This window comes from Bactrocera tryoni, chromosome 3, assembly GCF_016617805.1.
Source record: "Bactrocera tryoni isolate S06 chromosome 3, CSIRO_BtryS06_freeze2, whole genome shotgun sequence".
NCBI lineage: Eukaryota > Metazoa > Arthropoda > Insecta > Diptera > Tephritidae > Bactrocera > Bactrocera tryoni.
The window spans coordinates 43471789-43486915 of NC_052501.1; the positions used below are offsets into that span (position 1 = coordinate 43471789).

The 15127-nt window shown below is 35.9% G+C and overlaps 1 protein-coding gene across 1 annotated transcript; it reads right to left on the reverse strand.

Annotated features, from left to right (window-relative positions):
* Positions 1–5540: 5540 nt before the first annotated feature.
* Positions 5541–14802, reverse strand: LOC120772420 (segmentation polarity homeobox protein engrailed). Its single transcript, XM_040101032.1, has 3 exons — positions 11969–14802; positions 7900–7997; positions 5541–6124 (listed from the first exon to the last, which is right to left on the reverse strand). The coding sequence occupies exons 1-3, from the start codon at positions 13491–13493 to the stop codon at positions 5876–5878; spliced, it is 1872 nt and encodes a 623-aa protein (XP_039956966.1). The 5' UTR covers positions 13494–14802; the 3' UTR covers positions 5541–5875.
* Between the last annotated feature and the right edge of the window lie 325 nt (positions 14803–15127).

Consider the following 15127-nt stretch of genomic DNA (forward strand, 5'->3'; position numbering starts at 1 on the left):
TCCGATATGTATCCGAGTATATATCAAATTTGTTTGTACCTTAAAGTGATTTTATACAAGGTGCTTTCCAAAGTAAACAGGGAAAAAACAGAACAAATGGTTTTTTCGGCAAAATCAATTTATTTTATTCAAAATAGTCTCCTTCTGCTTCAATATAGCTTTTTGCACGGTCCAAAAGCATGTTGCACAAGTGTTTTAGGTCGTTGGCCGGTATGGCCGCCAGTATGCCGGTGCAAGCATTTTGAATGGCCTCTACGTCTGCATAACGCTTTCCTTTCATGAGCAAATGCATTTTTCCGAAAAGGAAGATGTCGCACGGTGCCATATCAGCTGAATACGGAAAGTGGTTAATGGTTAAAATGTGATTTTTGGTCAAATAATCGGACACAAGCGTCGATCGATGAGACGGCGAATTATCGTGCAACAAACGCCAACTTTCATCTTCGCGATATTCGGGCTGAACACGTCGAATACGGCGCACCAAATGCTTCAAAACTCCAAGGTAGAATACCGCATTAACGTTTTGGCCGGGTGGTAAAAATTCTTTGTAGACAATACCATTGGAATCATTAAAGCAAATCGGCATTGTCTTCACTTTTGACTTCTCCATGCGCGATTTTTTCAGTTTCGGCTCGTCCGGCGCCTTCCATTCAGCACTCTGGCGTTTCGTTTCGGGATCATATTGGAAACACCACGTTTCGTCACCAGTCAAAATATTGTAAAGGAAGTTTTTGTTCTTTTTGACCTCTTTAATGATGTCCTTCGAATGTTGGATTCTGAGCAATTTTTTGTCGTCAGTCAATTTGTGCGAAACAAACCGCGCACACACCTTTCGTAAACCCAAATGTTCTGTCAAAATGCGATAAATCGATGTTTTGCAGATGTTCAATTTCATATCCATGAATTTCAATGATGATTTCGGCTTAGTTTTGATGAATTCACCGCACAGTTTCGATGGAACTTCCGGTGATCGCGGATTTTGATTGGCCCACATATTGATCGTCATTTATGTCCTCACGACCACTTTGAAAACGTTGAAACCACTCGTGCACTCTGCTACGGGATAGGCAATCATCGCCATAAGTTTTTTTCATTAATTGAAACGTTTCGGTAAAAGTTTTACCAATTTTAAAACAAAATTTAATGTTGGCTCTTTGTTCGAAGCTCATTTTCGCACCGAAAACACAAACATACTAACACTTAAAACGCAATAACTTCGCTTCCAATTGATGTCATGAAATTCTCACTGTACAATCCATAAAGATCGCACCAGTCGACATATAGATGGCGTCACCAGGGACACTAGATTCCTGTTTACTTTGGAACTCACTGTATTTGGAAGCTTATTTCATAACATTGTCAACATAATTATTTTGTCAGGGCCCTAGTAGGTTGGGTAGGTAGTGATCCTTGGTAAGTCTAGATGGAGATTATGTTTTATTTGAGGGGAAGTGTTCGTCATAGATGATGTCAATACGTTTCGCGAACTTTAAGTGCCATATCTAAGCTTAATATTTCATTTAGTCCTTTGGACTGCGAAACTCCTAGATATTTAGCCGCTTTCTAGATCGTGCTGTACATAATATGAAGGTTTTTTCTAAGTGACTAAACTTTGATTTACTGTCATTTACTCTTCAAGTTAGAATATTTAAATTTTTGAAGATTCCCAGATAAGATTCACTAAGCCAATTGGTGAAGTTACTGTTATATTTAAATCAGATAATAAAGTGGGGTTTGGACTGATTTCGAATCGGCCAACTTGATAACGGCAGCATATGTCTATTACTTATCTTTAATCTGACTCATTTATACCCACTGTATATTACCTGCGAACATATGAAAACACACACTTTTGTCTTTAAGGGGCTGTATATACTTATTCTCTGTATATACTTATTCTCTGAAGAAATCGGTATTTTGATTTTTTTTTTGCCAAGACCGGATTTTTTTAAATCACTCGTATGTTAAGGAAATTAATACATTTCTAAGTATCGGGTGATTTTTTAAGAAAACATATTAATATTATAAATGCGAATGTAAGTTTGTTTGTTACGCTTTCACGCAAAAACTACTTAACTGATCATAATGCAACTTTAACTGAAAATAGGGTACTTTACATTAAAAAAAAAAATTATCATTCAATATCAAACAATATCTAATTCAATTGAAAATACATAGTTTCAACTGTTTCTAATTTTTCTATATTTATTGTTATTTTCTTCTGTCGTTACACTGCATGTAAACTATTCAAATTTTTGAGATAATCAGTAATTTTTATGGTTAGCAGTCACTTTATTATTATAGATCTTACTCGCTGATGTTAATTATTCTCTGCTTTTCTTAGAAAATGCCTCGGAAGCGGAAATCTAGTATATCCAAAATTTCATCGCGGGCCCGTGCCGCAAAAGTTGCACGAAATCAAGAAACTTCGGCTCACGCAGAGCTGAGAAGACAACATAGTTGCTTAGATGTTGACGTTGAAGGATATACATATGTTACTGTCAAGAGAATTTTGTAATTTAGTAGAAAGTGATGTGGATCTCATTGCTAATGTTTTTCCGGAATTGCAAAAAAATTTGTGTAGTGATCAGTGGTTGTGTACAAGAGCAATATTAGCACAAATAAATGAAATTGTTAATAGGATCAACACTGACATTTTAAACGAGGTTCAAGGAGAAATGAAGGAATATTTGTCAATGGATACAATCATAGATACGGAACTAAGTACTTCATATCCTGTGGAGTTTTTAAATTCACTTGAACTATCGGGTGTACCGTCACATAAACTTCAATAGAAAATAAATGTACCAGTAATGCTTATGCGAAATCTAGATTTTACTCGGATATGTAATGGAACAGAGCTTCGTATAACAAAATTGGGTCAGAACATACTTGGTGCTCCTATTTTAACAAGTGTGCGTAAGGGAAATAGTGTTATAATACCTCGGCGAGGCCGCGGGTAAAAAGCTAGTAGGAAATATTTTGTGATAATATAACTTACAAGTATTTCACTGTTGCTCTTTAGGCTCCCTCCCCCCAGTGTGGCGTGCATAGTATAGAAGTGTATTAAAATGGTGCAGCGAAATCTGCCAAACTTTCGCAAATTAAATTTGCCAATTGGCCAACACTAATGCTTGCTAAGTTTTGCAACTTTGTAAGCTGTTAACGACCACATACACATGTTCGTGTTTACAGGCAGAGAGCAGAATGGAAATGGCTTCATACCTAAAGCTTCATTTATTTTAAGATGCGACAAAGAAGGCAAGTGAAAGGAAATTTTGTGACGTTGTTATTATTATTGTGCCTCAATACCATCAACTTTTCAATATGACAAAATCAAAATCATCATCGTCCCCTTCAAAAGAGTCCCCCTTGGTTCCAATAAACTTGTACCAACGTTGGACCCATGGAGCAATTCACTCTTAATGTCTTCAATTGACTCAAAATGGTTTCCCCAAAGAAGTCGTTTAAGCATGCTGAATAGCCAGAAGTCACACGGAGCTAAATCAGGCGAATACGGTGGTTGCAGCTCGACATTGTTTGAGAATTTGGCGATAAACTCACGAAGAATCAATGCAGTAAGCGGCGGTGTTTTTGGCCACTAATTCCAGCCTTCTTTTACGAATATCTTTGCGCAGACTACGAATTATCTCAAATAATATTCTTTCGTGACAGTTGGGCCGGTTGGAAAGAATTCAGAGTGCATCACAACTTGATAATCGAAAAAACTGTCATAATAACCTTAATTTTTGATCTGCTTTAACGTGGTTTCAATATCCTTGTTTTGACAGATATCGCGCGATCTGTAAAGGGTGTCTTTCCCACCATTCATTATTAGAAAATATTAGACCGAATAGACCAAATTCAGCACGCATTGAAAAAATATAGCAGCCGTAGCTCATTCGAACTCGGACTGATGCATGGAGCGTGTGGCGCATTTTACAAAATACACCTTGCGAACGAACTGAAGCCGCTCGACCTTCCCAAACGGCATCGCTTTGCTGGCTATATAAACAAGCAAATTTGACGCATTTAGGACGAAGAGCATTCTGAAGAGATTCAAGAGCTGCTATTTCATCCAGAAAAAATAACGGTTTAGTTTGTGTGGGCCGGTGGAATCATGGGTCTATATTTCTTCAAAAATTATGCCGGTGAGAACGTAACCGTGAATGGTGACCGTTATCGCGCCATGATAACCGACTATTTGATGCCTGAAATTGAAACTCATGATCTCGGCGACATTTGCTTTCAACAAGACAGCCACACATCGCACCAATCAATGGGTTTATTGAGAGAACAATTCGGTTATCAGATAATTTGACTTTTTGGGTCGATCGATTGGCCACCAAGATCGTGTGATATCACACCGTTAGACTTTTTCCCGAGGGGATATGCAAAGTCTAAAGTCTTTGCGGATAATCCCGCTTCTATTCAAGCCTTGGAGCATAACATCAGGTGTGTCAGCCGCCAGTTACCAGTCGAAATGCTCGAACGAGTCATCGAAAATTGGACTCATCGGATGGACCATCTGAGACGTAGCCGTGGCCAATATTTGAAAGATTATGATTATTAAAAGTAAATGCCTAAGAATGATAATAAATATTCCCAAATACATTTAAAATTTCTGAGTTTTTTTTCCTTTAAAAAGCAGGCAATCTCTAAATGGATGACTCTTTATATCCTCTCGACTTTATAAATAATAAAAACTGATGTTTTAATTTTTAAATATAGTTTTTTATTGAACATATTTCATTTTTAACGCTTTTAATTTAATTCGTATGCATTATTTTTAAATATATATATTTGCTCTATTTCATAATTAATTTTTAAATTTTTTGTTTACACAAGTAAATTTACATATTTGAAACTTTGCGTGTTCGCAATTAATACTTTAACGCTTCGGCTAGCGAAAATTGTGAACATTTCAGCATTTTCGTAAACTTAAAAACTATAGTGAAAACAAGAGTATGTACATATATATAATTTTATATTATATTTACATACATATATGTATGTATGTATGTATAGTTTTTACATTAAAGTTTTATATGCTGCTTAAATTATTCGCAACTTATGTATGTATGTGTGTGTAGCATGCTAAAAGTTATACTAAAAATACCACTACAAAAACAGCAAAAAATAAAAACAAATAAATTTAATTTACTTAAAAGCTATGTAGCAGACAAAAACAAAATGTTGCTATAATACAATTGCAGGTAAAAGTGGGTGTGCGTGTATATGTGTGGTGTTTGGGGGGCGGGGGATGCCTGATTTACAATGTGTATGAATAAATCGCATATTTTTACAGCTAAATATTTAATTAATTAAATTTACTTAACTAATATTAATAAATATAATAATTTACAATTTATTACAAGATTTGATGAGGCAGCCAGTGCTGCCATTTTGTGGGCCGGGAGAGTGGCATAAGTGGTGTTTGAAGAGGTTTTTGTCTAAATATGTTTTTGAGAATAGGATTTTGTGTATAAAGAAGAAACTATAAATATTATTTACAAAAGTTATTTATTTACTGTTTTCTAAATTTTTTTATTATTATTATTTTCATAATTTTTTCAAAATATTTGAATTTTTTTTTAATTTGTTTTATGTTTTCTCAATTAATGTTTGCTTTTTCATATACATGCCTGTATATTTATATCACATAACAAACTTTCATTATTATTATTAATTTTTTTAATTTTCTTGCTTTATATTTTACACCTCATCGCTTTTGCAACTATTAATTGCCTCTCCCTACCCTAATTATTGCACGCGTCGTCACATTTGAAATGCCCGAAGCTCAGAGCATATGCGCATCTCAACTGTCAACTTCAACCTTCCAGTTCACTCCTCCTCTCTCTCTTCAGAGTGACGCTTACGGTATTTGCCCGTTCATGCGCATCTCAAGCTCCTCCTCTTCTTTCGTCAACGGCACTGTGGTGTGATTGTAGAGACCTTGTGCCATCAGCTGCAGCGCGAGTGGATTTTTCGAGCCTGAGGATTTCTTGATTTTAGCGCGCTTATTCTGGAACCAAATCTTGATTTGCGCCTCATTCAGACCCAATTCGGCGCTCAGCTGTTGACGGCGACGCTCGGTGAGGTAACGATTTTCATTGAATTCGCGCTGCAAAGAAAGAATAACAAAATAGCGAACAATTAATGAGCTGTGTGCGTAAAGAAGTAGTAATAAGTTTTTTGAAGAATTCTTATATAAATACTATATGTTGCATGTTTGTGAAAATATTTTCCAAAATCTAAGTAGACAAAAGCATCAACAAGTCACAGGCAATGCGAATCAATTATTTGCGGTTAAATGCTGCGCAGTCTCAAAGGGCAGGCCAGCGGTAAGAATCTCGAAGTTGAAGGAAAAATCTTGAAGGCAAAATCTTCGAGACCCCTCTAGGAGTGAAAATAATATATTGACCATAGCTAATTGGTGGCATAGAGCGCAGACAACAGGACAACGGAGGCAGTTAAGCTGTTGAGGCCGAGCATTGAGCTGCCAGAACACATATGTACATACACACACACATGTACATAAATATGTATTTGAATACTTCGACATTAGATGTTGTGGTTGCCGCATGCTCAGCACGTAATCTTCTTGAATGCAGTTTTTTTCCTGCACAGTGTGTCAGAGGCGTGTTTAATTGGCTTGACAGATAAGCCTAACTGCTTTTAGATGCTCTGCGCCCAAAATATTTACACTCTGCAACATAAACTAGTTTTGAAAGAAATTGTATTTTTTGCTTTTTTCTTATTCGCCATGCGCAACGGGTGTCCAATAAGCGTGTTTTTGAGTTCAGTAAATATTTTGTAAATATGGTGGCAATAAGAAAACAGTCGATTTCGGAAGGATTTTATATTCGACAAGGAAGTGGCCAATTAGGCATGCTAGGAGTTGTTGTCAAATTTTGAGAAATTAAGTTAATTTTACAACTGAATTTAAATTATATTAATTAATTTTTATGAATTTATTGAAATTAGTTTTAGTCAAAAAGTTAAATTATATTAATCAGTTAATATTTAATTTTTAATTAAAATTTAATTTAGAAAAAAAATTAATTTTATTAAAAATTTAGTTAATTTTAGAATTGAAGCCTATGTAAATTAATTGTTTTTATTTAATTATGCTAAATTTTTTTTTATTGGTTTAAAATGCAAAAGCTTGCGAATTTTGGAAAATAAGAGTAATAAAATTAATTATGCTTTTAATTATTTAATTTTTAAAAATTATATTTGTAATAATATTTTCAGAATTGAAGTTTAATTAAATTAATTATTTAATCTTTTTAATTTTTTACCCTGATTTTTATATAAAAGACTTAGTCTAATTTTCGTTTTTAGTTTGACTAAACGATGTCATTTTTTTAATTTGAAAATTTTTATTTTTTGACTTATTTAAGATGTTATTTAAAATGTTAATAATTTAATAATTTAAGAATTGAAGGCTTACAAAATTAATTTTGTTTATATACAAAGATTTGATTTTTATTTTTGAATTTCAAATTCGTTTAGCTAAATTTTATAAATTTTAATAATTTCGCTTAATTTTTTTTATTCTATATTTGGTTTTGTTTAAAATCTTATAATTTTTAATTTGAAAACAGAATTAAAAAATAAATTAATATCAATTTACTTTAAAAAAATACAAAAAAATCTTCCGATCTTAATAAAATTAAAATTAATTAATATATTTAAAATTATTTTTTTTTAATTTTACTTCAAATGCCTTAATTTTAAACTTAAAAATACAAATTCTTATATAAAACTAATTTCTCTTTTAAATTAATTTGAATTTTAATTTTAAACAATTTAGAAAATTATGCATTTTCAATTAAGAATTTTTTTTCCATTAAATAGATTTAAAGTTTGATTTTTATAAATTTCAATATTTACCTTCAAACGTGCCAACTGTTCGCTGGAGAAGGCGGTGCGCGGCCGTTTCTCATCAGTGGTTTTGTCCTTTGGCTGCTTGGGGCGACGATAGCGTGGACCTGCAAGGCAAGCAAGCAAAAAAGGCACATGAAAATTAGCATATTACGCCTTAACTGATATATTAAATAAGAAATTAAAGCATATTTCACAGGAATTCCATAAATAGTTGCATACAAATGAAGCGAGTATATGCAAACATACATTTGTATATATGTATGTATATAAATATATTCTAATTTGAGCATTACTAATGTATATATATATATAGGTATATAATAAAAAGTATGTCTAAGTATGCATGGAAGCAGAATTTCATTGCGTGGCACATGTCAATATGTCAGCTGTCAGGCGTTGACAGACAGTCAGTTGCATGCAACAAACAGCGCGTAGGCGGCAAGTTTACACAGAACAATTACTGCATGGCAAAAATAAAAGTAAAAACCGTAAAGAAATCATAAAAAAGGACAATTCGACGAGTCGCGCTATGGCTATGCGCATGTAAATGCTCATATGACTGTGTATGTGTGTATGTAAATGAGCGTTTAGTTGTATGTACTAAGCCGCATTTGCTTAGCCTTTGTGCGTTGCCGCTTTTGCCTTCGCTTTTTGCTCATTGTTCCGCTGGCAAATGTCAAAATTATCATACAATGTAATAATTAATTTTATTTATGTTTTAATTATATAAACTCGCCAAGCGCTGAATTAACTTGCTTACTAAGTATACTTGCTTGCTTAGCATATACATATGTATGTAGTTAGTACGTTCTTTAGCACTTGACTATTTGCCGCCGCTGGATAATTTGTCAGCTGTCATGCACTTCTATTTTATTCATGTTTGGCTGGTCTTATAGAACAACTGAATTGATATTTTTCGTTCCTTTGAGGTTGCAAAAATATTTGAAATTTTTTTTTTACATTTTTTGGAAATTTTCTTTTGAATTTATTACCCAGTATGATAAAAAAAATTATATTTGAAGTTATTGAAAAAACTGAAAAAGTTTCAGTTTCCTTCCGAAAAATTATTTATAATTTTTAGCCTAAAAGCATTCATATGTATATACAAGTTATGTGCATCGCATACTCGCTAGATATCTTTTATTAAGTTAAAAATGGTCAACATACACATATACGAACATATTTATAATACATACATACACATGTACACACCCACACACAATTTTCCTAAACTATCTCCACTTTTCTTCAAGTGTCTAACTTGTGTTGCCTGCTTCAAATCACTTTCTATACACAAAAATGCATACATATATACATACATACATGCAAACATACCAGGCATACATATATACGTATACAAACATTCATATTCACATATGTTTATATTTATGTACAAAATTTAATACAAGACACTTCTCGGCTGCTATTTTCGGCCGTTAATTGATGAGTTAAGTGCATTTTTATGGTTTTGAATTGATTTTTAATTTGCTGTTGATTGAAAAATGAGCAGCGAGCGATAAATTTGTAGCTAGTTAAAAAGTATGTATAACAAAACAAAAATGATTTTCTTGGAAGAAGATGCAGCGCAGTAAGACTTTGTACGTATGTACATATATTCTACATGTGTGTATGTGTGTCTACTTTTCAGCTTTCCAATTAAATCTCACTCAATTAATGATTAATTGCGTAAGCTGCATTTGGTATTAGGAAGATTTAAAAAATTTCGCACTGATTGCGGGTTTAATTACAATGAAAAATTTTGGAAAATTTTTAAATATTGAAAAAACTAAAAAAATAAAAAAAAAAAATCATGAAAAAATTAATATAAAAAATAAAAAAGAAATTTAAATAAAACTCAAAAAAATTAAAATTAAAAATAAAATTAAAAACTTTATTTAAAAACAAATGAAGATTGCAATTTGAATGAAAAATGAACTAAAAATATAAAAAATAAAAAATATCTGAAAATTAAAATAAATAATAATACTTATAAAATTTCTATTTAAAATAAAATAACATTTAAAGATAGCAGTTCATATAAAAAATACGTAAAAAAGTATCTAAACTTACAAAAAAGTATTTTAAAATAGAAAAATATGAACAAAATATGATAAAAGAAAATATAAAAACATAAAATACATTAAAAAAGTAACAATTAAAGATATCATTTCAAATAAAAAAAAAATAAAAAACATAAACGAATTATTTAAAAATAAAAAAATTAGGAATTAAAAAAAATTAATTAAAAAATAATAAACTTCACATTTTAATTCAAAATTAGCGCATAAATTCGCAATTAATTAAAATTAATTAACTAATTGCTTATAATGAGTAATTTTTTCAAACGCCAAAGCAAGTTAAAGCACAATCAACACTTTTGCACAAATTACGGTAAATAAAAACTGCAACCGCATAAATTTCATTTTATTTGAATTAAATGATCACGCGCTGAATCACACTAACCGCCCACCTTGCGAAATGTGCTTAAAGCCTTCGCGTTGCAACTTCCGTTTTCTGCACACAAACACATAAACACATACATATGCACATAAACACAGAAAGATGAACCCTATAATTCAGTTGCTAATTGCCGCTAAGCGGCCACTTTAATATGCACTATGCTTTAGTTGTTGTTGCACACTTTACTAACTGCTTATTATAAACGCTAAGCGCCTATTAATTCTAATTTTTCCCAGCCTGAGCGCTGCGAAACAAACACTTGAAGATGCTGCTGTCTGCTGCTTTATTAAGTCATTTGCAATTAGCAAATCAAAAATTTAACAACTCAGCGCCAACAACAGCAACAACAAGCGCCTGCAAGTGTGGCTTGTAGCAAAGTTAGAAGAGTGGCAAGTGATTTGTAAGCGCCGAAGCTGCTAAACGCTTGAATTAGTTGCTTTCCAGCGCTAGTTTGCTGCTTAACAGTTTAGCAAGTGAGGAGCTGTAAGCTAACGGCGCCTAACTGTGAGCTTGTGGCAGTGGCTTTAAGTGTAGCTGGAGCTGAGCGTTGGTGTTTTGCATATTTTAGTTGCTTTTGTTGTTGTTATCTGGCAAATTTATGCTGCCGATTGTTTGTATAAACAGCAAAGGTGCTAATTACCGTTATTTGCCAATTTTTTAAATATTTTTGTAATCAAATTTGGTTTCAATATGAGTGTATGATAACCAATATATAACCAGTTTATATCCAAAACTCAAATTTTGTTTCAATAGGAGTGGTTGCTATTAAATCGTTTTTCCTTCGCCTGTAAACTTACGAAAAGAGATGTTACGTTATTTTGCATTATAGGTGACGATATGTACATACATACTTATGTATATACATTGCTATTGCTATAGAAATTCTCCCATCAAGTCTCCCTTAACAAATTTTCTCTCCAAAAAGAAAAAAATCTATCGGATTTTCCTTTATTGTCACATAAAATTGTCACATAGCGGTTAAGCATCAAAGCAGAACATAAATAAGTGCACATACTCACGCACGCATACAGCCATTGACAGGCCTGCTATGTAAACATTGATACGTGACACAGCAAGGGGGCCCCTTTGAAATCGAAGGATATGCCGAAAGTCGCCACTATGTGTGAGTCCTTTCGTGTCCTTCGGATTTGCTTTTTCAAAATGTGGATATTTACAGTAACTTTTTGCCAGATTTGACCTTGTGTTGTAAGCGATTATATGGCATTTTTATGTCATGGATATTTTTACTAGCAGTTTGAGTTATTTTTCAGGTTACGAAGCGTTATGTGTGTGTATGTGTGTGTACAAATGTGAGAGTAAATATTTTTATTGCAGAATGTGCAATTCGAAAATATAAAAATTGATATATGTACATACATTTGCAATATAAAATGACCTTTAAACATTTTTTGAGAGAAAGTGAAGTCTTAACTACACTAAAGCAGTTTTTTAGAGAACCGCTACAAAGACTACAACTTAAAATTGCATTTCAGTTCAGTAAATACCGTTACTACACTTTAAAATAAATTTTCCGGCTAAAAATCAAATCTAATTTACTATTTTACGCTCTGAGAGGCGCTATTAATTACGATTTTCAATTAAAATTCACACTCACCGGAGCTTGGTCGATCGCTGTAGCGCGTACAATATACCCACGCCGGCCACACTTCATTCTTGCCACCATCCGTGGTCGTAGAGCCCGCTTCGGAGCGTGTGTCATCGGACGACTCCATGCCGGAGTCCCGACTCACGGCCGATGGCGGCGGTATAGGCTGCGGGCTGCTGCTTTGGCTGGGCAAACTGCGGCTGGTGGGCGACGAATTGAGTGAGCTGCCGGCCGATGTGGACGATGACGCGCTGGATGCATTGGAAGCGGGTGGTGGACTGGCTATGCTCGATGCGCTGGCCGCGGATGAGGCGCTCGAACAAACTGGCGCCGCAACAGTTTGACCAATCTGCGAGACTGCTTTGCAGAGTGAGCCTAAAGCAGACTTTTCCATAGCGCCCATTCCGCCGACGGCAGCAGAGTTTGTAACGGACTCACCGTTTTTCAGACCACCGGTTGGTGGCAAGACACCACTGCGTCGCATGCGGCTATTGACGATCTCTTCATGGATACGTGGATAGGCGGCGGGATTGAAGCAGTTCAAGAAGTTGGCGCGTTCCAGCATCATGGCCGCAGTGGCGGCGGCGGCCGCCGCTTGTTGCTGTCGACTGAATTCGAGCAGATCGACGCGTGTAAAGGCAGATGGTGTGGCGGAACGTGCGGCATCGAAAGGACGAAATATGCTATTCGCATGCAAGTGCGTTTGCTTCGACGCAGCGCCGGCGCCAAGGGACTCATTCGCGCTGCGGCTGGCCGCTTCGTTGCCACCAAAGCGATCGCTAAGTATGTTGGAGATCGAGAAGGCGAGTGTCGGCTTGGCGGATTGTTGATGTGCGGGCGGTGGTGTGCGTTGTGTGGCGCCACTCGGTGTCGCATCATCCACATCGTCCACATCGATATCGTCGTCTTCATCTTCCGCCTCATCCTCCGCATCGTCATCTTCCGTTGTATTGCCACGCATTTGTGCGCTGCCAGCAAGTGCATCACCATTAAAACTATCACCAATAATCGAATCATTCTCCTCCTCCTTGATGGTCATCGTCGAAGCGGGTGTAGATGACGGTGTGGAGGTGGCGCCCGGTGAGGCCACCAAGCGCTGTTGCAATGTGGCCGCATGATTGGCCGCCGCCAAAGCGGTCGCGGCAGCCGCATCGAAACCGGGATGATGATGGAAAGCGGCGGCATTCACCAATTGCTGCTGATGTAGTTGTTGTAATTGTTGTAGATGATGCAAATGCTGCAATTGCTGGTGTTGGTGATAGAGTGTGGCCGCAGCGGCGGCATTGCTGGCTGCGCTTACAGGATGTGGCAACATTGTGGGCGATGTAGTAGCCGCGGCTACGTGTGGCGGTGGTGGTGGTGGCGGATGTGTATGCAGACTCATGTCCAGTACGGTGCTGGCGGCAGTTGGGCTATATTGCAGTTGATGTATTTGTTGTTGTTGTTGGCTGAGGCGTTGCGGCTGGTGCGGTGATTGCGGTAGGCCAGGTGGACTTGGAGCAGATTGCGGACTGCAGCGATCCTCTAGGGCCATTGGTAGCAGCGTGGCAATTTTGGCTACGACTTAGCGACGTTGTGGTATACGCGGAGTTTAATAATTTTTTTTTTTTAATTTTGCACAATTGGAAAGTTTTAGTAAATGTCACACTTGCATTGGAGCATATACGAGACTTGGGCGAGCAAATATTTCTTTTAAGAACTTTTTCAATATTTAAAAATTTTTAGTAATTTATTTTTAGCGTGCAAACACTTGTCACTGGACACTTGAAATATTCGTGTTATATTTGTTTTACGTTTTTGTTTAACGGTAAACCGTAGGCGTTCACATTTGCACTGTGTTGGTCCAATTTGCTTCCACTCCAAAACACTTGTTTCTTAGTCGACGAGGCAAACACGTTTATTTCGTTTTTCTACTTCTTCGTTGCTTGTTTGCTTTCGACTACTGGTTACACACGACTGCGACGCACACGTCTGTTCACGGCGAACGCAACGAGTAAATTAACTAATCACAGTTGCTTATCGTCCCAGCGAAGCGACAACTCCAGGCTAACGATGACGACTTCAGCAACGTTGAGCGACAGTCATAGGCAGTCACACTGCAGATTGAACTGTTAAGGCTGTCAAACGAGCTGCCAAGCAGCGCCTATACTCTCTCTCACACACACACAGCGAGGGCGCACGCATGCACAGCGGCCGCGTATGTCAGCCCTAAATGCCGTGGGTGCGAGTGAGCACGCCTATCTGCACTTGTGCTTGTTGTTGTTGCCTCGTCACAATTGGAGGCTGAGTTGTGGTGGTGGTTGGTTGTTGGATTGTTGTACTAGCGCGCGCGCTTGCAGTGCTGTGTGTGCGTGGCTGCGTACGCTACGAAGGCGGACGATTTGACAGACATGCCGAGCGACTGATTGGCTTCGAAACGCAAATTGTTGTTTGTGGTTTCGTTTTTTTTTGTGTTTTTGTTTAACTTCTGTTACAGTTTTTACGTCTCACTGTTGACCGCGCTGCTGATCGATTACTTTGCTTTTGGACAGATTTGTTAGAACTGCTCTGTCGTAAGCTTCCGCCACGACTGATATGCTGATGAGCAGCTGATAGTTAGACAATGCTGGTTGACAGCCTGACGCTTGTGGGTTGTTGTTCGCTTGATAAGCATGAGTTGCTATGCTTCGCCGGCTGGCTAGTTAAGAAGCTGTGCTAAGGACGATATTATGGGTTACTAAGATTTTTTTGTTCCTTTTTTTAGCGGCGTTTGATGAGTTGGTGTGCGTGTTTCTTGGAAACGCGGATAACTTAATTTGTCGCTGAATAATAGTATTATTATTTGTAAGTCACTAAAATCGCGATTGTCTTCATTAGTCTTTGTAATTATTTTACATTTATTTTTTAGCACTCAGGAGTGTATAACAGAATTGTAACTGCTTGAAGTGTTTTTTCAAAAATTATTTTGTGTTTTGTGTTAGTTTTTATTTAGAAATTGGAGATTTTTTTTCCTTTTTTCAAACATTTGTTGTTTTAGAGAGTTTCTTAATTCCACATTTGAAAGTTTTTCATGACATTCTAAGAAAATAAAAATAATATTATAATATTTAGTTAAAAACGCTTCTTAATAGAGTTTTGCATTGCTTGTTAGTTTATATTTTTCACTAGTGGCAATTTAAATGAATAAAC